Below are 26,036 nucleotides of genomic sequence, written 5' to 3' on the forward strand. Positions count from 1 at the left end.
GTAAGAAGGAACTGAGGAGCGGGCGGGCCGGCAGGGGTATATATCACCCGCCATAGCGGCGCCACTCTAGGGGGCGACCTGCCGGCCCGCTTGAGTTGCTAGGGTAAAAGTTTCCGACGAACGTGCACGCGCGGCGCGTACACCTACTGGAATGGATATGAGCAAGCACTCGAAGAAGAAGGGGTGCATACTCCAGCTGTGAGGGTGCAGGCTCTGGGGTAGGACTGGGGATGATGGGTTTGGGGTGCAGGATGGTGCTCTAGGCTAGGCCCGAGGGGTTCGCAGGGTGGGGAGAGGGGAGGCTTAGGTGCAGGCTCTGGGCAGTGCTTACCTCAAGCAGCTCCCAGAAACAGCAGCATGTCCCTTCTCTGGTTCCTGCGCGGCCAGGCAGCTCTGCACGCGGCCCCATCTGCAGGCACTGTCCCTGCAGCTCCCATTGGATGTGGTTCCCGGCTAATAGGAGCTGCATAGGTGGTGCGGGACAATGTGCAGAGCATTGCCCCCTGGCTGCCCCTACATGTGGGAACCAGAAGGGGTCCATACCGCTGCTTCTGGGAGTCACATGGCGTGGCCCCTGACCCTCTTCCCCGGCTGGAACGCTAGAGGGGGGCCATGCCGTTGCTTCCAAGAGCTGTGTGGAACAGCCTCAACCCTGTTTCCGAGCTGGAGTGCTGGAATGGGGCATGCCCCAGACCCTGCTCCCCAGTGGAAGCTCAAGGCCGGATTAAAACGGCTGGAGGGCCGGATTCGGCTCACAGGTTATAGTTTGCCCGCCCCAGATTTAGGAAGTACTTAACTATTTTTGTTTTGTAAACTGCTAAGTGACAGTTAGCAGTTACCTAACTACATTAAACGTTTTGCTTTTGAAGAGTATTGGTTTGACTTTACCAAGCTTGGTTTTGGAGTCTCATTTCATTTGGAGTTACATCTCTGTCAGTTTAGTACAGTGCATAAGATTTTAGTTCAGGACTGAGCTTGGTTTGTCACTCTTTGGGTTAGCAGGAAATGAACACAAAGGAATTAGACGGTATTTACCTATCTGACTTAACTCTTAAGTCACCAGCAAAAGAAATGTGTGTGCGCTCTTCTTGTCTTTTGATGTATAGAGGTGTCCTACATTAAATATGAGGAATGTTAAGTCTGGTCTGGTCCTTCGTGATTTATTTGAGGACTTAATAGAGTCACATATGGATTGGCAGTTTTCTCAGCCCATAACTGCAGGGGGGTAGGTGTTGAATCCTAGAAGGTTTTTCTGTCAAATATTAGGAAAATGAATGTTATCAAAAATAAAGGCTTAAACGGCATAAATAACAATTGCCTCTTCTCAGTTAATCAGGTTTCACTTTCTTGGAACTTGTGATGTATTTCTCTGGTTCTTTAGAGTTTCCCAGAGCAGATAGACCCTGAGTAGTTCTGTGAAAAATAAAAATGAAAAAAGCTTCGAATTGTCTTTATGCACCATGAAACTAAACAGGGGACACACACCTAGTTTTGTTTATTTGCAGGTCACTTTCAATGCTGATGCAAAGTAACTTTCTGGTGGTTGCAAGAAAGGTCACTAAGATGTGCATTATAGTAACAGAATAGGTGAGATTAAAATATTTCCTCCTTGTAAAAGCATATTTTTAAATGTAAAATGAGTTCAGGTATTTGTATACAAAGCTCATAATCATGTCAGTTTGCACCTTGTGTTACAAAGTTATTTCATATAAAATAGGTATTATGACAACAGGGGAGGAACCGTAACATAACTCTCACTTCTCCTGTGCTTAACTCTTTGACTTGTAGTACACAAAACATAAAAGCATTTTTTTTCCCCCCCTAGGGCAAACTTGATGATTACCAGGATCGAATGAACAAGGGAGAGCGCCTTAATCAAGATCAACTGGTAAAAATTGCATCTTCCACAAATCTCTTTTAGTGGGCTGTCAGTGCTGGATTTTTTTTTTTTTTTTAATATGAACTCAAATTTAAAAATAAGTGAGAAGATCTGGCTTCAGCTATACTAATGATAGATTGAAAAGCTACAATGATATGTTTTGTGTGTTGGTATTTTTGTTTATTTAGGTTCACAATTGTTAGTATATTGTGGTGAAAACTGACTTAAATATTTAACAGTACTATTGAAATTGATCTGTGGTGGTGCCATAATTAAGGTTATGTTCTGTTTCACACCTAAAGCAGGAGTTCAGCCTCTTTTATAGGAAAACAGTGTAATGACCAAAAGTTCAGCACATAATCTCAATATCAAACTTGAATTTTTGGGGGAGTTTCAAGAAAATCTATCAGTTAAAATTTGGCTTCCAAATTCACGTTTTGAGACCCATAATATTTTGGATCCTTCTGTCTTAAATACAAACTGAACAATGTGTGCATATGTGATCATTTAGGCCTGGGCTAATATAAATTGGTTAATTAACAAGGTGAAATAAATTTGACATTGACCATAACTGAATCCTTATGTGCTATAGCTAGCTGAGGGAAAATATGATTTACATTTGATCTCATTCTTCATAATATGTGAAAGCTGCCTGGTATGATTTAAGAGAGGAATAGCACACCATTTTTCTCATATGCCCCATTAATGTTCTCTGTGTCTGGAATTGAGGGCTAACCTGATACATGGAGTTTGGGATTTGAAGAGGATTTGTTACATTGGAAGATCTTTTACAAAAGAAGGGCAACTTTTTGTTACAGATTAGGTCTTCACCATAACAGCTGCTGCTGCTTTGATGAAGACCTAGATCTGAACCAGAGCTGCTGACCTAGCTGAACAATCTCCTAAAACAGGATTATCATCTAAAGTTTTGTCTACACTGGAATGTTGTCCGCAAAACTTCTGTCATTCAGGGGTATTTAACTCCTCTCTCCTCCCGTCATGACAGAAATTTTACTGACGAAAAGCGCTGGTTTGAACTGCGCTTCGGCCCCCTCCAAAAGCATTTTACAAGCAGCAGCTACACTGTGAGCATTTTAGCGGCATGGGTGTAGTGGCACAGCTGTGTTGCTAAAAGGTGCACAGTCTAGATAAAGCCTAAATATCTTGTTGCATTGTCACAAATACTGTTGTTCATGAAACTGTTAAGTAGAGCAGTTTGAAAACATGGGCTAGCTAGTTGACTCGGCCACTTGATCCCTTGGGCCCCACAGGCTTAGCCACCTTTTGTACCACACTGGCTATTTGACAAAAGACAATGACTGAATGTGAAGACAACCAAAGACTAAACTCTACAGGCTAAATTTTCTGGGGTACTTAGAAAATATTTTCTATGTTAAAAAAATTATGAACATTTTCACTTTTGGGGGAAGAACTTTCAGCTAGTAATGCTTTTTGTTCAGAAATTTTCAGCTAGCTTTGTTGCTGTTCATAATCAGGAGTGGAGCTTTTGGGGAAATGAGAGTTTCATGAAGAGCATGATATTTAATATTGTAATGAGTACATTTGTAAAGGTCCTATCTTTGAATAGTGCGATTACTTCACTGAATATCGACATTTAGTTTTCAGTGGGATTTTTGCTTGTGAGTCATTTGAGTGGTAATCTTCAAAATCACTTATCTTTAAAACAAACCACCTGAGAACCTAATTACACAAACACTGCTTTGTGTCAGTTAAGCTAGCTCTGTGTAATACACCTAAAAGAACTTAAAGCAAGGGAGTGGAAAAATTAAAGGCAACAAATTATACATATCCTCTATTCCTTCACCCTGAGAGAGACATCTCTGTTAGCAAAATTATAATTCATGAAAAATGCTCCACCATTAACTCTACCCCAACAGGGATTTCAGCTGTCTAGTGTCTCCTTCCTCAAACTTGTGTGTAGAGCTTCAGAGTTTTGCAAGAGTCTGGCCTGGTTTTGGTGGAGGGGATGAAGGAATATAAATGTAAGATGTGAGCAAATGTTTAAAATTGCTTGGGAAGGAAATTGTCTACCAGGATGTGTTGTTTTAAATAATAATAATTTTAATCATGATTTTAAATCAGCAAGCAGGAAACCTTGGTTTAAACCATCTGTTTTAATCTTATTTTGCATTTGTATTTAGTTTTTTTTCTTAAGAAAGTTCATTTTCACTGATTGGTATAAACATTAAAACGTGTTAATTTGCCGTTTAAATATACCATTTCCACTACATTTTGCACTTTTTGCTAACCTAGAGGATTTATTATGTCTGCCCACAATTACTTAAGCAATTATACAGCTCATCATTTATTCAGAAATGGTGAATGACACTTATTTGCCAGATAAATTTTTATTTGGGATATGTCAAGTTGCAGTTGGATGGAAATTGAAATTAAATTAAAAATACGCAAAGAGCATTTTAAATTTGTCATTATTTAAATAAAACTACCTTAAATGCACTGGATATTTAAGAAGTTTATAAACAACATGTTTTGTGTTTAGAATTAACTGATTTTTCAGCAAAGAAAGTATTAACTATTGTTAGTGAATGGACATATTGCCACCATCATGATCACAATGCCTAAAGATGCAGATAGGTCACCAGTGGGGAGGAGTTGGTATGTATGTGGTTTCAAAAGTGCCTGTGCAGCAAGGTCGATTGATTTTTTTTTTTTTTTTTTTTTTTTTTTTTTTTTTAAATCACTAAGTGCCTTGATTTAACATCAATTTTGAATTCCCTTTTCCATTTGTACTTCAGTTATCTTTCGCATGAAAGATGCTAAATAGAGCCTTTTACACTAGATTTGATACATTTTTGCTACCTAGAAAGGTACACTGTAACTCCACCTCTACCTCAATATAACGCTGTCCTCGGGAGCCAAAAAATCTTACCGCATTATAGGTGAAACTACGTTGTATCGAACTTGCTTTGATCCACCGGAGCGTGCAGCCTTGCTTCCCGGAGCACTGTTTTAACATGTTATATCCAAATTTGTGTTGTATTGGGTCGCGTTATATCGGGGTAGAAGTGTATATACGTTTAAGTGATTAGTTTAATATTTTCAGATTCCTAGTAAATGGGGTGTGTGAATGTGTATAGTATGTTAGAAAATGGTGAATGATACGTTGCTTATTTACAAGATAACTTTGCTCATGATTCATGTCAAGCTGCATTAGGATGGTAACTGAAATTTAATTAAACACAAAATGGCGCATAAAATTTATATTAAGCAAGACAACTTTAAATGTTTTGGATACAAAACTTGTCTGTCTTAAAACATTTCACATTTTTTGCAATTAAATGATTTATAAAACAGAGGAATTGACTGTAGTCAGTGAATTATTTTCAGGTCAGCCTTGGGAAAAATTTCAAATATGCCTATGTTAAAAGTGACTGGAGCTGAAGTTCCTTCTCGCCTATGTTTCATGAAAGTGACAGTCTTCCAAGTTACTTAGGCTCACTTATTGTGCCATATTTATAAAGCTTGACCTCAAAAGATTTTCTGCTGGTTCTTTCATGAAATAGACAAGCATCCTTTAATGTTTTTGATAGAGGCTTATGGATTCAGCATATTTATTTATTTTTATTTAAATGTTTTAAGAGATTATAAGAAGTTCAGGCTTTAACATTTTAATTCAGATTTCATTTTAAATAGGTTTACTTTTAAAAAGAAAAATGTATTATTTAAATAAAATCCATTTTTAAAAAAATCATCTTTAAATTTTGTTTTAATCCTCCCTGCCAAGGAGGTTGGGCATCTAAATCCCACTAGTCACATGTCTGCATCTTATGTACTCAAATTATTTTTGAAAATCTGGCCCCATGTCCTTTTGGTTTTTAGAATTTAGTATATCTCATCCTCTCCCACTTGCACCCACCTAACTGGAATACACATCTGCATCACATCTTAAAGCACCACAGTTACAGTAAGTAACCGTTTCTTATAGTAAAAGTAGGCCTTAACATAGTTGGTAATTTAAAATTTTATTTTAAACTTTTTTATTTTTAAAAAGAAATGGATTAAATTAAATATCAGGTTTTTGCTTTTTTCTTTAAAATCCTCAATTTTTATCCATCTTGCTTTCCACCCTTTTTCTAGACTGCATTAATTGTAGGTTAGTCTGACCTGGGTTAGTTTTCAAAATGTGTTGTTTTTTTTTTGCATATGACTTTCTAGGAGTTGCTTTTTGTTTTCATGACACTTGACCCATTTTTAGTTGACTAAAATAGAGTGATCAAACTAAATATTAAAACAACTCTCTCGTGCGTGTGCACATGCACACTGGGCCCTTTATTCCAGAAAGCTAAATCCTTAATACTTCAAACATTTGCATGTCTTTTCTACTCGATATTTCTGAAGCCTCAAATATCAAACCCTAACCTCTCATTATAGTAGCGTCATTACTGTTTAAAGATGCTTAACTTATTTTTAGCGTAAGGCAGAGCTTTAGGCAGAAAGTTATCACTTGGAAGTGCATATCTCTTGCTTTGTAGTAAGTGTCGCTTTAATTTTTTTTTTTTTTTTTTCAAGGATGCAGTGTCTAAGTACCAGGAGGTCACGAATAACCTGGAATTTGCTAAAGAACTGCAGAGGAGTTTCATGGCTCTGAGCCAAGATGTAAGTAAAGGATTGAAAATCAAATGCAGGCTAAGAGTTGAAATAGGAAAAACTAAACTATGTTCTACAAATAAGTAATATTGAATGACTTTTTATCCAGAAAGAACCTAATGCACGTTATATTTTTTATATTTGACTTCTTATATTGCAACATGTTAAACGCTTGCCTGAAAATAAGGATGCATTTAAACTTCTGACTTACTCTTTTTTTCTGAGTCTTTCAGACTCAATTCGGTATATTGTTACAAGTTGGTTTCCTGTTAAAAGTTGAGCTCAAAAAGTCCGTTTAAAAGTTTTTTTGTAACACTTAACAGCATGAAAAAAATTAATGTATTATTTTCTTCTTTGAATTCTAAGGCCTGTGAAGCACGTGACAAAACATGACCAAAAATAATGAAATGCCTCACATTCCGCTGAACATGTAACATGAATGGTATACAACAGTAACCCACCAGTTCAGTAATGGCAAAATTGTCATAAGTCAACAAATTAAAAAGGAAGCAGGAGGGATGCCACAGATGTATTTAGGCTTTTGTTCAGAGGCTGAGTGGTGGTTTTGTTTTTTTTTGAATATTTATATGGCAGGTCCCCTTATGCTAGGCCACTGTGCCATAATAAGCTATAGTCTCTGCCTCAAATAAATTAGGCCTTGTCTACATTACAAAATTAAGTTGACCTAAGTTAGATTGATGAACAGCCAGCACAGTAATTACTACATTGTGTGGCACTGATAGCTGTAGCCCTTCTTTACTGGGGCTGACAGCCAGAGCTGCCAGTGGCAAGCTGATGGTTTGGGCTGTGGGGCCAGCATGAGCACTGTGTTGCCCTAACTACATCAGCCTAAGGGCTATACCTCTCGTGAAGATTGAGTTAAGTTGATGTAGTGGGCGACTTACATCAGCAGCAGCACTGTTGTAGTGTAAACACTTACAGTTAAGGTGACGTAAGTTGCGTTACATCCACCTAACTCTGTAGTATAATCCAAGCCTGAGAGTGAACCCTGTTACTCTGAGAGGACATATGAATACAGGAAAGTTGTCAAGTCAGATAAGACGTGGCTCTCATAAAGGAAAATTTGAGGCATAAAGTTAACTGGATATTACTAAATTGAAGATTCTTTGTTTAAATGTTGTTTATAGGTTAAAATAATTTTCTGATGAACAATGATAAACTATTTAATACTTATTTTCATACATCTTAACATTTTAATTTTATTGGAAATTCCACTGGATGTGTAGAAATTTCCAGTCCTGTGAACTTTCTTTGTTTCCTCTGCCCACTGCCTCAGCCATAGCAAGGTGTACTAAACCTCTTCATTCATACTGCTACTCCTGAATGAATTCTGCACCAAAAAAATTAAAATTCTGCGCACAATATTTTAAAATTCTGCAAGTTTTATTTGCCAATAAATAAATGTGGACGCTCCAGCATGGCAGTGGGGAGCACAGGCACTGGTTTCACGGAAGTGGGAGATTGCCATGTCAGCATCCAACGAGCGAGGGAGTGTTGATGCTGCATCCAATTCTGTCACAATGCAATGGCCGGGCCTGCCCCTCCGCACCAGGAGTGGGCAAGTAGGCTTGGGCAGGCAGGATCCAAGTGTGATTGGGGGGCTTAGTGTGTTGGTATCTAGATGTGGATTGAGAGGGTTTTGTGTGGGGCAATCTGGGTGAAGGTGGCTCAGTGGGGTGTGTGAGTGTGGGGGAATCTGGATGCATGGAGGCTAATTAGGGGGGTTCTGAGTGCAGGGGTAATGGGACTCTGCAGGGGGATCCAGGTGAAGTGTTTGGGCCTCAGCAGGGGGAGGGGTCAGGTTGTGGGGGGATGAGGCTTGGCAGGAGGGCTCAGCAGGGGGAGGAGTCCGGGTACTGGGGGCTTGTTAGGGTGGTGCATGGGGGGTGGGGCTTGGTGGGTTGAGTGCAGGGGCTCAGTGGCGCATGGTCTTGATGCAGGAGTGGGGGGTCCAGATTAAGGGGGGGAGGGGCTCAGCGGGGGATTTGGGTGCAGGAGGGCTCTGTGGGGTTGGGGTTCGAGTGCAGGTGATTGGTATAGGTCTGGGTGCAGAAGGATGAGGCTTGGTGAGGGAGTCCGGATGCATGGGGTTGGGTGGATGGGAGAACAGCTCCCCATACTCCACTCCAACTGTAAATGAGGAGCAGTGGGGGCAGGAAGCAGGTAGGCAACCAGAGGATGTGTCCGATGCAGCGCTGGCTGCTCTTTGTAGTGGAAGAGAAAGTCCTGTCCTCCCGCAGCTCACCTAGTACTAGTAGCTGAGCCCAGTGAAGGGTAAGAGCCACTGGCTTGGTCAAACACAGCAATGTATAGGTAAGAGTATGTTTTAGTCGTGGATATTTTTAGTAAAAGTCATGGACAGGTCACAGGCAGTAAACCAAACTTTGCGTCGTGTGACCTGTCCATGACTTTTACTATATACCCCTGACTAAAACTTGGGATGGGAGCTGGGGCAGTCTTGCTGCCTGGCTCCTGGGAAGCGGCAACGTATGCTTATATGCCTCTGCTCTGCCCCAAGTCCTGGTTCTTCAGCTCTCGTTGGCTGGGAACTGCAGCCAATAGGAGCTGCGGGAACAGTGCCTGCGGGCAGAGGCGGCACATGGAGCTAGGAGCTGAGGGAGGAGAGTTTCTGTTGCCTTTCTGAGGAGCCCCATCCCCAGAGTAAGCATGGCCCCACACCCTAGTCTCCAGCCCTGAACACCCTTCCACCCCCCACCTCTCCACACACCTAAACTCCTGCTGTAGGTGGCCCTGAGACTACCAAAGCAACAGCCAGTACGACTGGCCCAGGGCTGCCCAAGCTGCTCAGATGGCTCCCGGGCCAGCCGCATGGGCCGCTGCTGAAGTCCTGGAAAGTAACAGAATCCCTGACCTCTGTGACAAACATTGAGCCTTAAGTATACGGCCCAAAACCTCAGGCCGCCTAATCCACCGATGTCCAGAACAACATGGTCCCCTTCACCAGCTGTCTCAGCACCCTTAGAGACACAAGAGGACACAGCTGAAGGTGACACCCTGCTGAGCACTCACATCTCATCGTCAGCAGATGAAACAGTAATGCTACCATCCCCTACTATGGGGGATGATTTCAAATCTTTTCAAGTCTCTTCAAAAGGGTAGCTGAATCTCTGGGCGTTTTGCTAGCGCAGGTACCGGAGACCCAACACAAGCTCACGGACGTACTCCAGGCATCCCCAACAGCGAAGATAGCACTGCCAATTAATGATGGCATCATGGATCCTGCAAAAATAACCTGGCGGATACCTGTCACAGCCCCTCCCTCCTGTAAGAGGTTTTACCAAAAGTATTATGTGCCAGCAAAAGCGGCTGAGTTTTTATTCACCCACCCCCCACACCAAACTTGCTGGTGGTGGATGTGGTCAACCAAAAGGAAGAACACCACTGCTCCGGAATTACCTTATGGGATAAGGACTGGAAAAGCCTAGACCTTTTCGATCAGAAAGCCTACTCCTCTGCCACACTCCAGTTCTGCATAGCCAATTATTTGGCGTACTGGCAAAATACACATAATCTGTTTCACAAAATGTTGGAATTAACATAAGAACGGCCACACTGGGTCAGACCAAAGGTCCATCTAGCCCAGTATCCTGTCTTCTGATAGTGGCCCATGCCAGGTGCCCCAGAGGGAATGAACAAAACAGGTAATCATCCATTGACTTTTTATTGAAAGTTTAGCTGATGACAAAAAGGAATGATATAAGGCAAACCTTTCTGAGGGGTCTCTTGTTGCCAGATGGCCCTACAGGCCTCTCTTGACTTTGCAGACACGGAAGCACAGTCCATCACTACATCTGTGGTCATGTGCCATGCATCCTGGCTCCATCTCTCTGGGTTCCCCAGGGAAGTCTGGTCCACTGTGGAGGACTTACCCTTTGAGGGTCAAAAATTGTTTGCTGGCAAAACCGATGTGTTCTTGCACACCTTAAAGGACTCATGGGCGACCTTAAAAACCCTGGGCATATATGTACCTGCAAACAAAAAGAAACAAGGCAAGTTTTAGAACCAGAGATTCTAGTCTGCCCCATATTCTCGGACCCAAAGACAGTATGACCAACGACTTAAACAAAGACAGACCAGACGTTGGCAGAGCTAAGATCAGCCTTCAGTGTCTCAACCATCTACCTCCAGACAATCATTTGAAGTTGTGGTCGAGGGCAGGAGACCGCCACATTCTCTGATTCTGGAACCACATCCAGTTTCCTGCCTGTTTGGAGACAGTCTGTCACCATACTATCCTGTTTGGAACACCATCACAACAGACAAATGGGTTCTGGAGATTATCCAGAAGGGTTATTCCATCCCCTTCATCTCTGTCCCACCTACCTACCTCACTTCCCCATCCTTCTTTCGGGAACCCTCTCATAAGCACTTGTTACAATAGGAAATAAACCATCTCGTACAACTGGGTGCTGTAGAACCTGTATCATCTCAGGGGAGGGATAGCTCAGTGGTTTGAGCATTGGCCTGCTAAACCCAGGGTTGTGAGTTCAATCCTTGAGGGGGCCATTTAGGGATCTGGGGCAACAATCTGTCTGAAGATTGGTCCAGCTTTGAGCAGGGGGTTGGACTAGATGACCTCCTGAGGTCCCTTCCAACCCTGGCATTCTATGAACACAGGGAGAGGTTTTTTGTTCCCATTTATTTTCTTGCTCAGACAAAGAACGACAGGTGGAGACTCATCCTGGATTTGTGAAAACTCAACAAATTTGTGAGAACATGACATTTCAAAATGGTGACTCTTATACACAATAATTCTGGCATTTGAGAAAGGAGATTCTCTTGGCCCTCTACCACTGGAACACTTATTTTCATATTACAGATTAACCTGGTGCACTGAAGATTCTTGAGATTCACTGATTTCCAGTACAGAGCACTACCCTTCGGCCTATCAACTGCCCAGAGAGTTTTTTCCAAGGTTCTCAGTGTTGTTGCAGCTCACCTTTGCAAACAAGGAATGGTGATATTTCCATACTGCCTTATAAGGGCACCAGTGCAGCAAGGTGCAATAAATGCCATGCAAACCACGGTAACTCTTTTTCACGGACCATGGGTTACAAATAAATGTACAGAAGTCCACCCTGGTTCCTGTCTAACAGTTGGAATTCAAAGGAGCCTACTTCGACCATCTCACAGAAACAGCAATGTTACCCCCAGTAGTGCTTCCTCACTCTAGTCAGCCTAATTTCAACCATGATGGACAGCCCACAAACATCTACCAAACATCTATATAACTCTTGGGCCACATGTCGCCAGCAGTGTTTATCGTAAAATATACCAGACTCCATATTTGATGCTTACAGGCCTCGCTTTGAACAGTGTATGTAACACACAGACATTCTCTCAACAGAAGCCCTGCAAGGTAAAAGACTCGCTAACAGGGTGGACACAACTACAGAATGTCTGCTCAGGAATCCCTTTCCAACAAAAAGTTCCAATCATGACAATCACAACAGACACCTCTCTAGTTGGTTGGGGAGCACATTTACGTGACAATACGATCCATGGCCACTGGTCCCCAGTGGAGTCCAACCTTGGAGCTAAGGTCAGTCCGAAACGCATGCGAGCACTTTCTCCCTTTAATCAAGAACAATGCCGTCAAGATCCTTACAGACAATATAGCTTGCATGTACTGTGTAAATCACCATGGCGGAGCACGATCACACCCTCTCTGTGCAGAGGCAATACACCTCTGGAATTGGTGCATCACCAGCAGCATGGAGATATTGGCATCCTGTCTGCCGAGATGTCAGAACACAACAGTGGACCAACTAAGCAAGGATTTCTCACAAACCCATGAGTCGGAGATGGATCCCAGAATTCTCAAAGCCATATTCAACCTATGGGGGTTCCATAGATCTGTTTGAAGCAGCTCAGAATGCCAAGTGCCCACAATATTGCTCCGGGGCTGGATTAGGACACCAGTCCCTGGGCGACACTCTCCTCCATAAAATGGGAAGCGCCACTGATGTATGCTTTTCCTCTGATCCCACTGCTGAACTGAGTCATTCACAATATCAGGCAGGACAAATCCAGGGTCATTCTCATTGCACCCACGTGGGTGCAGACAAATGTGGTTCCCATACCTGAGACAGATGGCAGTGAAACTGCCTCGAACCCTTCCCTTAGTGCTTCACCTTCTGTCACAGGACGCAGGGCATGTCCATGACCCCTCGCAGTACGCTGCCATAAGGCCTGGTTACTCCATGGCTAATAGGGGGTCGAGAAGGACTGTTCCGAGGAGGTGAAAGATATACTACTGAACAGTTATAGACTAAGCACAAGGAAGACACATACGTAGGTGGAAACGATTTGGCACTTGGTGCCAGGACAAACAGATTTTTCCACAGTCGGCCCTAGAATACCTAGTATATAGTCGAGGATTCTGAGACTTAAAAAATCAGGGCTATCCACCAGCTCAGTCAGATTACATTTGACTGCCATCACCACCTTCCACGACAAGGTGGATGCAGTTGCTATCTTTGTTCATCTGATTACTAAATGCTTCTTTAAAGGCATAGAAAACACTTATCCCACACTAAGAAACCGTACTCCCATGTGGGATTTCAAACTTGTTCTATGCAGTGTCATGGGAAACTCATTTGAATCCCTTGCAGTTTGCTTTGTTGCACTTATCAGTGAAGGTTGCTTTCCTAATTGACATCACATCAGCAAGATGGCTGGGAGAATTAGATGTCCTAATGGCATACCCACCTTATACTACATTATTTAAGGATAAAATAATCCTATGACTGCACCCGAAGTTCATACCCAAGGTTACCTCCCCTTTTCATTTAAACAAACCCATTTACTTAACAATAAAAAAAAAAAAAAAAAAAAAAAAAAAATCTCAAGACTCATACTGACAGCAGGGAGGCCTCACTCCACGCGCTAGACCAGGAGTAGGCAACCTGTGGCACACGTGCTGAAGGTGGCACGCGAGCTGATTTTCAATGACACTCTCACTGCCCGGTCCTGGCCACCGGTCTGGGGAGCTCTGCATTTTAATTTAATTTTAAATGAAGCTTCTTAAACATTTTTTAAAAACCTTATTTACTTTACATACAACAATAGTTTAGTTATATATTATAGACTTATAGAAAGAGGCCTTCTAAAAACGTTAAAATGTATTACTGGCACATGAAACCTTAAGTTAGAGTGACTAAATGAAGACTCGGCACACTACTTCTGAAAGGTTGCCGACACCTGCACTAGACATTTGCAGAGCATTAGTTTTCTGCATAGAACAAAAACATTCAGAAAATCATCTCAACTTTTCATTTCCATAACAGAACGCTCGAAGGGCCAAGCCTTCTCAAAACAGACTATGCAAATGGATAACGAAGACAAGAATGTGCAAAGTACCTCATTTATTTTTCTATTCTGTTTAGGTCCAGTAAAGAATAGAGGCAACTGTACATTTTTATTACTGAGTCTGCAAGAAACCCAACACCCCAAACCCTAAATAAATAAATTGCAGTGATTTGGGAATGTGTATGTGCATAACTAACTTTAGGACAACCAAACAAAGTATTTTAGGAAAAATTGTCAGAGCCACGACCAGCAATAGTTGGTGGCCATGCTCTGAGGCCACCAAAAACTTTGTTGAGAACCCCAGAAGATTTATTCTGTTTGTCACCAGTGCTTTTGCAGATTGGTGGTGAAGGGTTATTCTTCCTCCTCTGGAGCTCCTTTTCTTTCCTGAAGCTGAATTCCTGTACTGATCTGGCACAGCCCTTTCCATCTGACTTTTTAAAACTCTGTATATGAATAGACAAGTGGATTTGTTGGAGGATCATGATATAATATTCCAACAGTAGTTCTCTAAAGTTGATCTTAGATAATGTCGGTAAATGTCAGTTATTTTTCTCTTTTAGTGGAGTATAGTTTCACTGGCACTACATATGAAGAATATCTTCGTAAAATCTTAATAATAGTTATATTGATCATGATTAGAGCCAGTAGCTTGATAGCAGTGGTGCTTAGACCTCAGTGATTCAGGAGCCAAATTAGTGATTTGCGTTACCCAAAAGAGCCACAGTTGTGGAAATTTATAGATTCATTTACCGTAGTACTATATATTCCTGTTTGACGGGGGTGCATGTGTATAGATAGATACATAGATAAATTCTCACAGCAAAATGATTGACCAAGTATTATTTTGTCAACTACAATTGGTTAATAATGTAAAAGCATCCTGATTGGTTATTAATTATATCACAGTATTTTAATATGTTCTGTGAAGAGCTGCAAGAGACATATCAAACAGCCACTTAAGGCTCGTGTGCCTCAGTCTTGACTATCACTGCTTTATATAAACAAAATATAGTACTTGTGGTGGCATTTAAAAGCCAGTTCCCTGGATACATAAATTCTATACTGGATCAACTTAGATCATTTTGAGTTGTAGTCTGTCTTAAGTAGTCTAACATTCCCCTTTCCTTGTGAGCAGATCCAGAAAACAATAAAGAAGACAGCCCGGCGGGAGCAACTGATGCGAGAAGAAGCTGAACAGAAACGTTTAAAGACTGTACTTGAACTGCAGTTTATTTTGGACAAGTTAGGAGATGACGAAGTGCGCAGTGACCTGAAACAAGGATCAAGTGGCGTCCCTGTACTGACAGAGGAGGAACTGACAATGCTGGATGAGTTTTACAAGCTAGTTGACCCTGAGCGGGACATGAATATGAGGTAATATGCTAGTTTTACTGTTAAGTAATCTCTGTAATGTTAATATTGATCAGTGCATTTATTCTAATCTGCAGCATAAGAATTTTGAGACCTGTTGAGTAATGTTATGCTTCAATTAATATTTTTGTTGAAGGTTGAACGAACAGTATGAACAAGCATCCATTCACCTGTGGGACTTACTGGAAGGGAAGGATAAGCCTGTTTGTGGAACTACCTGTAAGTGTGTTTAAAGTAGAACATTGAATGCAAGAAAAAAATATGAGTAAAAGTTACATTACAAATGCCTGTGATTTATAGTTTTAACTGTCAGAATTGCTATCTTTTGCTAATTGCTTGTCTGGATAGTGACTGAATTATCTTGGTCTCAGCTATGTTGTAATTGTATAGTTCAATGAAATGCTAACTTACTGCATGTTGTATTTGGCACTGACATAGCCTTACTCATCACTTACTGGGCCCACAGTTTCTGCTGCTTCAGTGGTGTTCTGTCACTGATGGTGCTTATTAGCTATTTTTTTTGCTTTCTAGAAAACGGGGGGTTAGGCAAGGAATATTTTTCAATGAAATATGTGCTTGGTTAGTTTTAGACCTTAAACAGGGCAAGTTATGACTTTTTTTAATGGAATGCTTAAATGGTAGCCAAATTTTCAGGAGAGCTCAGCTTCTGTTGAGGTGCTTAAATGGGAGTTAAGCTCTTTGGAAGATCTGGCAAGAATAGCATCTGGTTTCTTAGCAAGAAATGGTTTGTTTCATTAGTGGAAGTAAATCCATCTACATATGTGGTTTTATGAAAACAGCTGTAATATATATAGATTGTCTACTGTTATATCCAAACGTATTGCTTAATTTGAGATGAAGTGAAACTTCCTGTGGGAGGAATTAAAGGAGTGAGGTTTTAAAACCAGTCTCAGCAAAATTACAACTTTTAATGGCTGTTTGTTATATTTCACAGAATGGGTGTTTTGAAGTATGTTTGTGTGAATAAGATAAACCATTAAAGGATAAGGGGCTTAATATTTTCAGGGTTGGTTGCTTTTTTCTGAAAACTGCTATAACTGTTGAGGTAATAATTCTCTGACATAATGATACTTCGTGATTTTGGACCAAGTAGATAATTTAGGCTGAAAATGTGACATAAGGATGTGCTTACCTTGTCAAGAATTATTGAAAACAACTTACAAGAATTTTAGGAAGTTTTTTTTGTACGTAAAGCAGAATTTTGGCAAGAAAAAGCAATCTTTGCATATGCTTTTATTTATAGTTGCTGCTTATTCTACAGTTGAAATTGTCCTCTGTTTTCTTCATCGTTACAAAACATGGTGTTAAAATCAGGGTTTTGTTTCTAGTATTTATTTTTAGTATTACAAGTAATACACAAAAGAAATTACTTGTAATCATAACATAACATGGCATTTTAAATGGCAACTAGATACTATTAGGATTTTCCTGTGTGGGTGCAAGATATGTAGATGTGTGCTTTACAGTGCATTCAGCTTATTATGGAAGTGCTGGCTGTGACTCCATATTTTAAACTGAATTCCATTTTGCACTTAAAGCAGGGATTTAACTTCTTTGCTATATGTGAAAAATGCGGTGTATCCTCCAAAGTTACACAACTTAATTTTTGAGCACTGAAGTAAATTTTAGAAAATTCAGTAGATTAGTTGGATATAAAATCCATTGCAAACTGTGTTCTTTAAGAAATTTAGCATCTACCATACTTAAATTCATTTGGGAGTGAATTTAACAGAAGAAAATTCTTCAAATTCTCCATATATAAAAGTAATAGAAATCTTGTCTATGCTGTATTTGAAGAACTTTTGTTGTAAAAAGCTACGTTATTAAAAATTGTATATAGTTATAATATAGGCTTACAGACTGGTTCAGATCAGCTTTTACCTCTGATGTCAAATGACTCCTTGTATCCCAACCATTTGCCACTATTCCTCTGCAGCTAATTTGTATGCAACAGTTCTATTGGTTGTAATATGTTGGTAAGGTAAAGACTGGACACATGGCAAAAGTTCTCATTGGCAGATTGCTTGGCCTGGCTGTTGCTGTTCTTCATCTTCGAGTAGATGCAGCTGTGTATTCTGTTTAGGGTGTCGTGTGCGTGTTTATGCCAGCCAAAGCTGAAGAAACTTTTCATAGCTGTACCTGTAGGGGGGCAGTGCTTATGCCTTATGACTAGCACTTCCCCTGGCTCTGAGGTGCGCCTCCCCTTCTGTTTTACTACCTGTGTCTGGAGTTGGAGCTCTATCGTTTTCATCTCACAGTCCCTTAATATAGTGTTAGATTTAGTGTGTGTTAGCTGTAGTTTAGTTTAAGTCTTTCCCTGGTGATGTCTTCACCAGGATTTAAAAATCTGTGGTGTGGGGAGAATGATCCCCACATGTGGAAAGTGCTGGGCCTAGGCAAAGCCTACATCAAAGAGCGGTGTTCAATTTGCAGATTATTTACCAAATGCACTCAAGTGGCAAGGGACCATCAGAGGAGGACATGTGGATTGGTCAAAACTCCATCTTGTCTGCATCCTCCTATGGGATCTGTGCCCCCTTTCTGGGGCAGTCCCCCTGTCTCGGGGGAAGCACGCTGCCCAAATGTGTGCTGCAGATGATACTGCTGTTGCTGACTGCCATAGTGGCACCTCTGCACCGCCGTCATGTACACCCGCCAGAATCACAGCATAACCCTAGACTTTGCACTCATTCCAGGACTCTAGGCTTATGCTGTGGTTCTGAGGCGTGTACACAGACCTCGCGGAGATCTTGCTTATTCTTGCATTATCAATGTTTAACAACATCTTTCATGATACATTTTAAGATACTTACTCTCTAGGATTTAGTCAAAAATGAAGTTCAGCTTTTCATAGATTCAAGAAGCAGAATTGCTTCAAAATGACTTTGGAGTTGTCAGCTGCTCTTTAAATTACCGTGGTTTAATGTGCAAACAGTCAGTATGCAGTGCTGACTCAGCTCAGGAAATGCTTTTCATTTCTGATTGTTAAAATCCAGAGGGCATTCTGTGGTAGATAATTAAATTCAAAGTGATATTAGACTAGTTCTGGACAGTAAATGTTTCCTACCAATAAATGGAAAATAAGTTTTATGAGATTTGTTGGGGGTGGACATCATCCTAGAAAATAGTTATATGATCTTTTTGTCTATACTTGACCAGAGTTTAATTCCTTTGCAGATAAAGCCTTGAAGGATGTTGTTGAACGCATTCTTCAAACTAGTTATTTTGATAGTACCCACAACCATCAGAATGGACTGTGTGAGGAAGAGGAGGCAGCTCCTGCACCTACAGTGGAAGATCCTGTAGCAGAAGCTGGTAAGTATACATTTATCTGTTTGGGTCTCCATGTGTAAGTTGTAGGTCTACTGTTATCCCTACTTGCTGGGATCCATGAGAGCAGTGGAAAAATAATTACAAAAGTGAAAAAAATCAGGCTCTTATGTCTAAACTATTCAGTCAGTCTAGTGCCTTAGACAGAATTTCATGCTTTGAAAAGAACGTGTAGCCTGACCACATTTATTCACTTTGCATTTATCTATATGTAAAGAATGAGCTAACTAGCGATTAAAATCCTGAATATAGCAGCAGCCTAATGAGGCCCAGCCACTTAGTGGGATCTACACTGAGTGGGGAAAGGTTCAATATATGCACTCAAGACAAAGCTCATTGCAACTTCTAAACAAGAAATACATCTTAACAGTGAAACTGCTTATGTGGTATCATGTCGACTAAAATTGGTCACCACATCTTGCTTTCCTACATCTTTCTAGTCCAGTTTTGCTGTAGAGCTATAGATTTAAGAACAGAATAGAACTTATGTTCTCATAACTCTAAAATCACAAAGATTAAACCAAACAGTGTTTGTCAAAGGAAGATAAACTGTTAAACTACTGGTTGGGATTTTACTGCCCCCACGCCCAAAGTCTAAAGGAAAGAGTAACATACACGTTTACTTAATGGAATGTGTCTAAAATAGTATATTTTTCTCATAGAACCTGAGCCAACAGAAGAATACACTGAACCAAGTGAAGTTGAATCAACTGAGGTACTATTCAGTGGAAAGATTGCAGTCACTATTTTAGCTTTAATGCCGCTGTCTTTCATACTCTCTCATTTTTATTTTAGTATGTAAACAGACAGTTCATGGCGGAGACTCAGTTCAGCAGCAGTGAGAAGGAACAGGCAGATGAGTGGACAGTTGAAACGGTTGAGGTAAGATGTCTTATGTGCTGCTGGTAAAAATTGCAGTCCCTGTTTTCAATGACTCGCAACTCTTCAAAACATTCATAATATTTTTTTAACCCAGAAATAAACCTTTTTACCAGTCTTGAGCTGGCCATATTTTCCTGTATTGTGTACCCAGCTCAAAGATTTCTGTAGTACTAACCTTGCATGTAGCTGAATCTCAATGGGGAAGTTGCTTTAGTAGTGTAGTAGTAGGTTGGAGGTGGAACTAGAAGAGTAACAAGCAGTTTTAAAATTGTCACTGATGTATAGCCAATGTAGAACTTCTAAATTGTAGTTACAGCTATTGACAGCATTATGGAGCTGTATTGCTTAATGCAGTTCACTGGTGATACAGTTAATGCCACATGTAAACTCAACCACAACTTATATAGCCTGCCAGGTGTGTACAAGTCTGCTCAGAAGTAGATAAACTTATATGTACTATGTATATTTACTTCTAGAAGAAAAGTCATACTTAATTTTCTTTATAATGCATTATTCGTTCTTCATACAAGTCATGAAAATGAGTGTTTTGCGCACATGAATTACAACACTAATAGGAAGAATTTTACAAATACTGCATAGACTTATTATCTACATATTTAAATCCTTCACTGTACTATAATGGGCTCTTTACACACATTTTCATGTATTGGAGAGAATAGTTATCCACTGTCTTATTTCAGAACTTCTTGATTGGTGGATTGGACATGAACTTATTCCATCCATTAGGAAGATAAGCAAATTACAGAGCTGCCACCTTCCAAGAATGATATATTTTTTTCCCCTTTGACTCCATGTGGTGCCTTCCTGGCTCTTTCAGCCATGAGATGGAGTAACTGCCTGTCGCTGCTTCAGGATTTCTTGGAGAAGAGAAATCATCTTGATATCTGCTCTGCCAGATATAACCAGTCCATCAGAAATTCATGATCCACAGATTTATTAATGGCCTTCAGAATGAACAGTACCTGGAATGGATGTGAGACACCAGTCTATAGAAGATTTTCCATTTGTATAACTGTGCTGATGACTGTGCCATATACTGATGCTTATATCCCATTCCTTGACTTAAAATTAGGCTGTCAAGCGATTAATCTGTTTAGTCACACGATTAAACAATAATTGAATGCCATTTATTTAATTTTTTTTGGTGTTCTCTACATTTTCAAATATATTGATTCAGTTACAACACAGAATACAAAATGTACAGTGCTTATGTTCATTTTTTATTACAAGTATTTGCACTGTAAAAAAGGAGAAAATATAAGTAGTCTTTTTCAGTTCACCTAATACAAGTACTGTAGTGCAACCTCTTTATCCTGCAAATTGAGCTTAGAAATGTAGAACTAGGTACAAAAATACATTGTTTTATTTTTTAATGCAGTTCAACATTTTGGAGCCTGTAAGTCCATTCAGTCCTCCTCCTTGTTCAGCCAATCGCTCAGACAAACAAGTTGGTTTACATTTGCAGGATATAAAGAAGTGAAAGCAAAAAGAGGACTGCAAATCAACATGCAATTATGTTAAGGCCCCTTCTTGCATCATGTGCACCAATCACCTCCTCGCATTTCAAGGACTGCAATCTCAAGCATAGCAACAAATATTAGTGGCTTTCAGCTTCAAATTGCTGCCTCAAAGCATCACTGATGTTTATGGCCCCATGCTATGCCCCTCTAATAGCCCTGGTCTCCGGCTGTTCAAACTCCGCCTCCAGGCGCTGAGCCTCTACGGTCCAGCCCTGAGTGAAGCTTTCACCCTTTCCTTCATAAATATTATGGAATGTACAGCACGCAACTGTAAGCATAGGAATATTGTCATCGGCCATGTCCAGCTTTCCATACAGGTGTCGGCAGCGGGCTTTTAAATGGCCAAATGCACACTCCACAGTCATTCTGCACTTGCTCAGCCTGTTGTTGAACTGCTCATTGCTGCTGTCAAGTTTCCCTGTGTATGACTTCATGAGCCATTGCATTAAGGGGTAGGTGGGGTTTCCCAGGATCACAGTGCGTGTTTTGACTTCCCCTACGGTGGTGATCTGGTCAGGGAAGAAAGTTCCTGCTTGCAGCTTCTGGAACAGGCCAGTGTTCCAAAACATGCATGCGTCATGCATCGGGATCAGCCTGTGTTAATGTCTGTGAAACGCCCACGGTGATCCACAAGTGCCTGGAGAACCATTAAGAAATTTTCCTTGTAATTAATATACTCAGTGGCTAGGTGGTCTGATGCCAGAGTTGGAATGTGTGTGCCATTGATCGCCCCTCTGCAGTTAGGGAAGTCCATTTGTGCAAAGCCATCCACACTGTCATGCACATTGTCCAGAGTCACGGTCTTTCGGAGCAGGATGCGATTAATGGCCCTGCACACTTCCATCAACACAACTCCAATGGTCGACTTTCCCACTCCAAACTTGTTAGCAACCGATCAGTAGCAGTCTGGAGTAGCCAGCTTCCATGGTGCAATTGCCACATGCTTTTCTAGTGACAGAGAAGCTCTCATTCGCATGTCCTTGTGCCACAGGGCTGGGGTGAGCTCATCACGTAGTCCCATAGATGTGGCTTTCCTCATCTGAAAGTTCTGCAGCCACTGCTAGTCATCCCAGAAGTGCATGATGATGTGATCCCACCACTCAGTGCTTGTTTCCTAAGGCCAAAAGCGATGTGCAACTGTCATCAACACCTCCATGAATGCCACAAGCAATCTCATGTCGTAGCTACTACGTGTGGCGAGATCAATGTCGCACTCCTCTTGCCTTTGTAGTTTAAGGAATAACTCTGCTGCCACTCATGATGTGTTGGTCGGTGAGAATAGCATACTGGTCAACAGCTCAGGATCCGTTCCTGCTGTCCAAAAGAGGCAGGGCGTGCAGTACGCAAACTGTTGAAAGATGGTGCCAAATTCAGATGGAAGCACGAGATTGCTGGGATGCGAAGCAATGAATCATGGGGCATTAGGACAGTCTTAGCGGCAAAAGAGAAAGAGGTGCTCTGTGGGATAGCTGCCCATAGTGCACAGCTCTGAATAGTGCTGTAAGTGTGAACATGCTATTGCACAGGGAGCTGTCAGTGTGAACACACAACAGCAGTTTTCCTTCAGCATTCTCTGAGCGGTGTTGTAACTGCCGGCATGTAACTTTGCAAGTGTAGACATGCCCTAAGTGTGCCCACATGGGGAGTTATACTGGAATAGCTATTTTGGTAAACTTCCAAGTGGAGACACTTCCTTAGTCTCCTTGGTAGAGAAATAAACAATTTGATTTTTGCATTTCACCTGTCAAAAACAATGTACCACAATAGTGGGTGGATGGATACTGAATTATTGAAGTAATTGCAGTGGTTGAGCTGTTCATAGTTTTGAAAAAAGCAAAGGAAATGTATAGGAAAACAAAGGCATTAAACCTCCTTCTAGGAAATCTACATACTGGTAATAGAGGTCATTGTGCGAGCATTGTAGAAAGCTACAGTAATACTCTTTTCCAAGAACTTAGTGTTGTTTTGCACTTACTAGTTTGCCAAACTTTTGTCATTAAAGTTCCAAGTTTTTACTCGTTGATAAATTGCTTCTGATATTGTCTCAACCAGATATGTAGATGAAACCCATGAGCCAATTGTTACTTCCTCACTAGGTTGTAAATTCACTCCAGCAACAACCACAAGCTACATCTCCTCCAATTCCTGAACCCCATGCTCTCACTACTGTGACTCAAGCAGACCCTCTTGTTAGGAAACAGCGAGTACAGGACCTTATGGCACAGATGCAGGGCCCATACAACTTCATGCAGGTATGTAGTTGCTCTGCTGTTGTGAATTGGTTTAAGAAGGACACTAAACTCTTACATTTGTTAGTAATTCCTCAGTTTTATAAAGTAAAAATAATAAAGCCATCTAAATAGTAAAGAGCAGGTTACCTGCTTGTTTTTTGTATTTTATTCTGTTTGCCTGTGAAAACAGTCTGCCGTAGTTACATTATCTTCTCTTCAGTGTATACTTCATAATCGTGAGGTAAGTTCTGTAATTTTGGGGTTGTGAATGGTGCAGAAAAATCCTTGAAATCTTAGTTGATTTTAAATACATTGATATTCCTATTTTTTGTTTTTCTAAAAAAAGACCAAATCCCTGATCATAACAATAGAATTTAATACATTTTTAAAAGTATTCTTGAATCCTGTTGAATTATTCTATTAGGATTCCATGTTGGAGTTTGAGAATCAGGCTCTTGATCCTGCCATCGTATCAGCACAGCCCATGAATCCAGCACAAAACTTGGATATGCCTCAGATGGTTTGCCCTCCAGGTTTGTAATGGTAAATCATAAAACTGCATCTTGGGGGAAGGTTTGCAAAATTAACTTGATTTCAGGCATTCCTAACCCTGCTATCTCTGAGCTTAAACCCACTTGGTGTTCAGTGAGGTCATTATGTGATTTTCATGGAATATGGCTGTGCTGTGGAGCACTTTATAGACATCTAGTAGTCTGTTGCTCTAATTTTCATTTGTGGCATTGGTGTATAAATTATTGCCCCAAATCTCTGGTAATTGGGTGTCCTTTCAATTATTTGAACTCAAGATCAAGTATTTGGCTTGTGAAGGACATGATGTCATTGTGCTGTAGTCTAGTATTTCTGCATATAGTGGATAATTCTGACCTTAATCTCTGTGCCTCAGTTCCGTTTCTGTAAAATTCAGATAATATTCCCTCATCTCACAGGGGTAGTCAAAAAAATACTTGTCACTCAGACACTCTATGGTGTTCATCACTATAAAAGCCTATGAGAAAATTAATAATTGTTTTCAGAGCAGGGTTTGATCAGCCTGCAGTAAATAAGGCATGGGGGTCAATCATTAAACAATAAGGAGAAAACGGAACATTGAATAACTGCTCATTTACGTGAGTACTAATGCATTCTGTGCTCTAAATGAGTCGAATCCTGTGGTGGGGAAATAGTTTGTGACCATGTAATTAAAGACTCTATCATGCATATGCACAAGGGGGCAGAATTACGGTTGCACAGGCAACATTAATTCTGGCATTGCCTAACTTTGAGCACTTAACTTTAGGGCAGTCAAGCAATTAAAACAATAATGGAATACTATTTATTTACATTTTTTACATGTTTTCTACATTTTCAAGTATGTTCAATTACAACACAGAATACAAAGTGTACAGTGCTCACTTCATATATTTTTATTACAAATATTTGCGTTGTCCAAAAAAAAGTATTTTTCAATTCACCTAATCCAAGTACTGGTAGTGCAATATCTTTTTAATGGAAATTGAACTTACAAATGTAGAATTATGTACCAAAAATATCTGCATTCAAAAATAAAACAATTTAAAACTTTAGCGCCCATGAGTCCACTCAGTCCTCCTCCTTGTTCAGCCAGTTGTCCAGACAAACAAGTTGGTTTACATTTGCAGGAGATAATGGTGCCTGCTTCATATTACAATGTCACCTGAAAGTGAGAACAGTTGTTCGCATGGCACTGTTATAGCCGGTGTCGCAAGATATTTTACATGCCAGATGTGCTGAAGATTCCTATATCCCTTCATGCTTCAGCCACCATTCCAGAAGACATACGTCCATGCTGATGATGGGTTCTGCTTGAAAACAATCCAAAGCTGTGCACACTGGCGCTTGTTCATTTTCATCATCTGAGTCATATGCCACCAACAGAAGATTGTTTGTTTTGTCTTTTTTTGGTGGTTCTATTCTGTAGTTTCCGCATTCAAATGTTGCTCTTTTAAGACTTCTGAGAGCGTGCTCCACACCTTGTTCCTCTCAGATTGTTTGGAAGGCACTTCAGATTCTTAAACATTGGGTTGAGTGCTGTAGCTATCTTTAGAAATCTCACACTGGTACCCTCTTTGCATTTTGTGAAATCTGCAATGAAAGTGTTCTTTAAATGAACAGTGTGCTGGGTTGTCATCTGAGACTGGTATAACATGAAATATATGGCAGAATGTGGGTAAAACAGAGCGGAAGATGTAAAATTCTCTCACAGGGAATTGAGTCACAAATTTAACTAACACATTTTTTTAATGAGCATCATCAGCATGGAAGGATGTCCTCTAGAATGGGGGCTGAAGCATGAAGGGGCATATGAATCTTTAGTGGATCTGATACATAAATATCTCGTGACATCGGCTATAACAGTTCCATGCGAATGCCTGTTCTTTCAGGTGATATTGTAAACAAGAAGCGGGCAGCATTATCGCCTGCAAATGTAAACCAACTTGGTTTGTCTGAGCAATTAGCTGAACAAGAAGTAGGACTGAGTGGACTTGTAGGCTGTAAAGTTTTACGTTGTTTTATTTTTAAATGCAGGTTTTTTTGTACATAGTTCTACATTTGTAAGTTCAACATTCATGATAAAGATATTGCATTACAGTACTTGTATTAGGTGAATTGAAAAATACTATTTTTTGACATTGTAAATATTTGTAATAAAAATAATATTAAGTGATTACTGTATCCTGTTTTGAAATTGAAATCAATATATTTGAAAATGTAGAGAAAAATGCAAAAGCATTACATTTTCATTGGTACTGTTAAACA

General features: G+C 40.5%; 1 protein-coding gene across 2 annotated transcripts in view; it reads left to right on the plus strand.

Annotated features, from left to right (window-relative positions):
• Positions 1–26,036, plus strand: part of CAPRIN1 (cell cycle associated protein 1) — a 75,112-nt gene that overhangs the window by 22,839 nt on the left and 26,237 nt on the right. For both annotated transcript variants that reach the window (XM_032770688.2, XM_032770689.2), the window contains exons 3-11: positions 1,826–1,888; positions 6,431–6,517; positions 15,000–15,238; positions 15,372–15,454; positions 18,434–18,571; positions 19,249–19,301; positions 19,382–19,468; positions 23,106–23,261; positions 23,665–23,773. In XM_032770688.2, the coding sequence (XP_032626579.1) occupies positions 1,826–1,888; positions 6,431–6,517; positions 15,000–15,238; positions 15,372–15,454; positions 18,434–18,571; positions 19,249–19,301; positions 19,382–19,468; positions 23,106–23,261; positions 23,665–23,773 (1,015 nt within the window). The remainder of the gene's footprint in view (positions 1–1,825; positions 1,889–6,430; positions 6,518–14,999; positions 15,239–15,371; positions 15,455–18,433; positions 18,572–19,248; positions 19,302–19,381; positions 19,469–23,105; positions 23,262–23,664; positions 23,774–26,036) is intronic.

This window comes from Chelonoidis abingdonii, chromosome 4 (assembly GCF_003597395.2).
Source record: "Chelonoidis abingdonii isolate Lonesome George chromosome 4, CheloAbing_2.0, whole genome shotgun sequence".
NCBI classification, from domain to species: domain Eukaryota; kingdom Metazoa; phylum Chordata; order Testudines; family Testudinidae; genus Chelonoidis; species Chelonoidis abingdonii.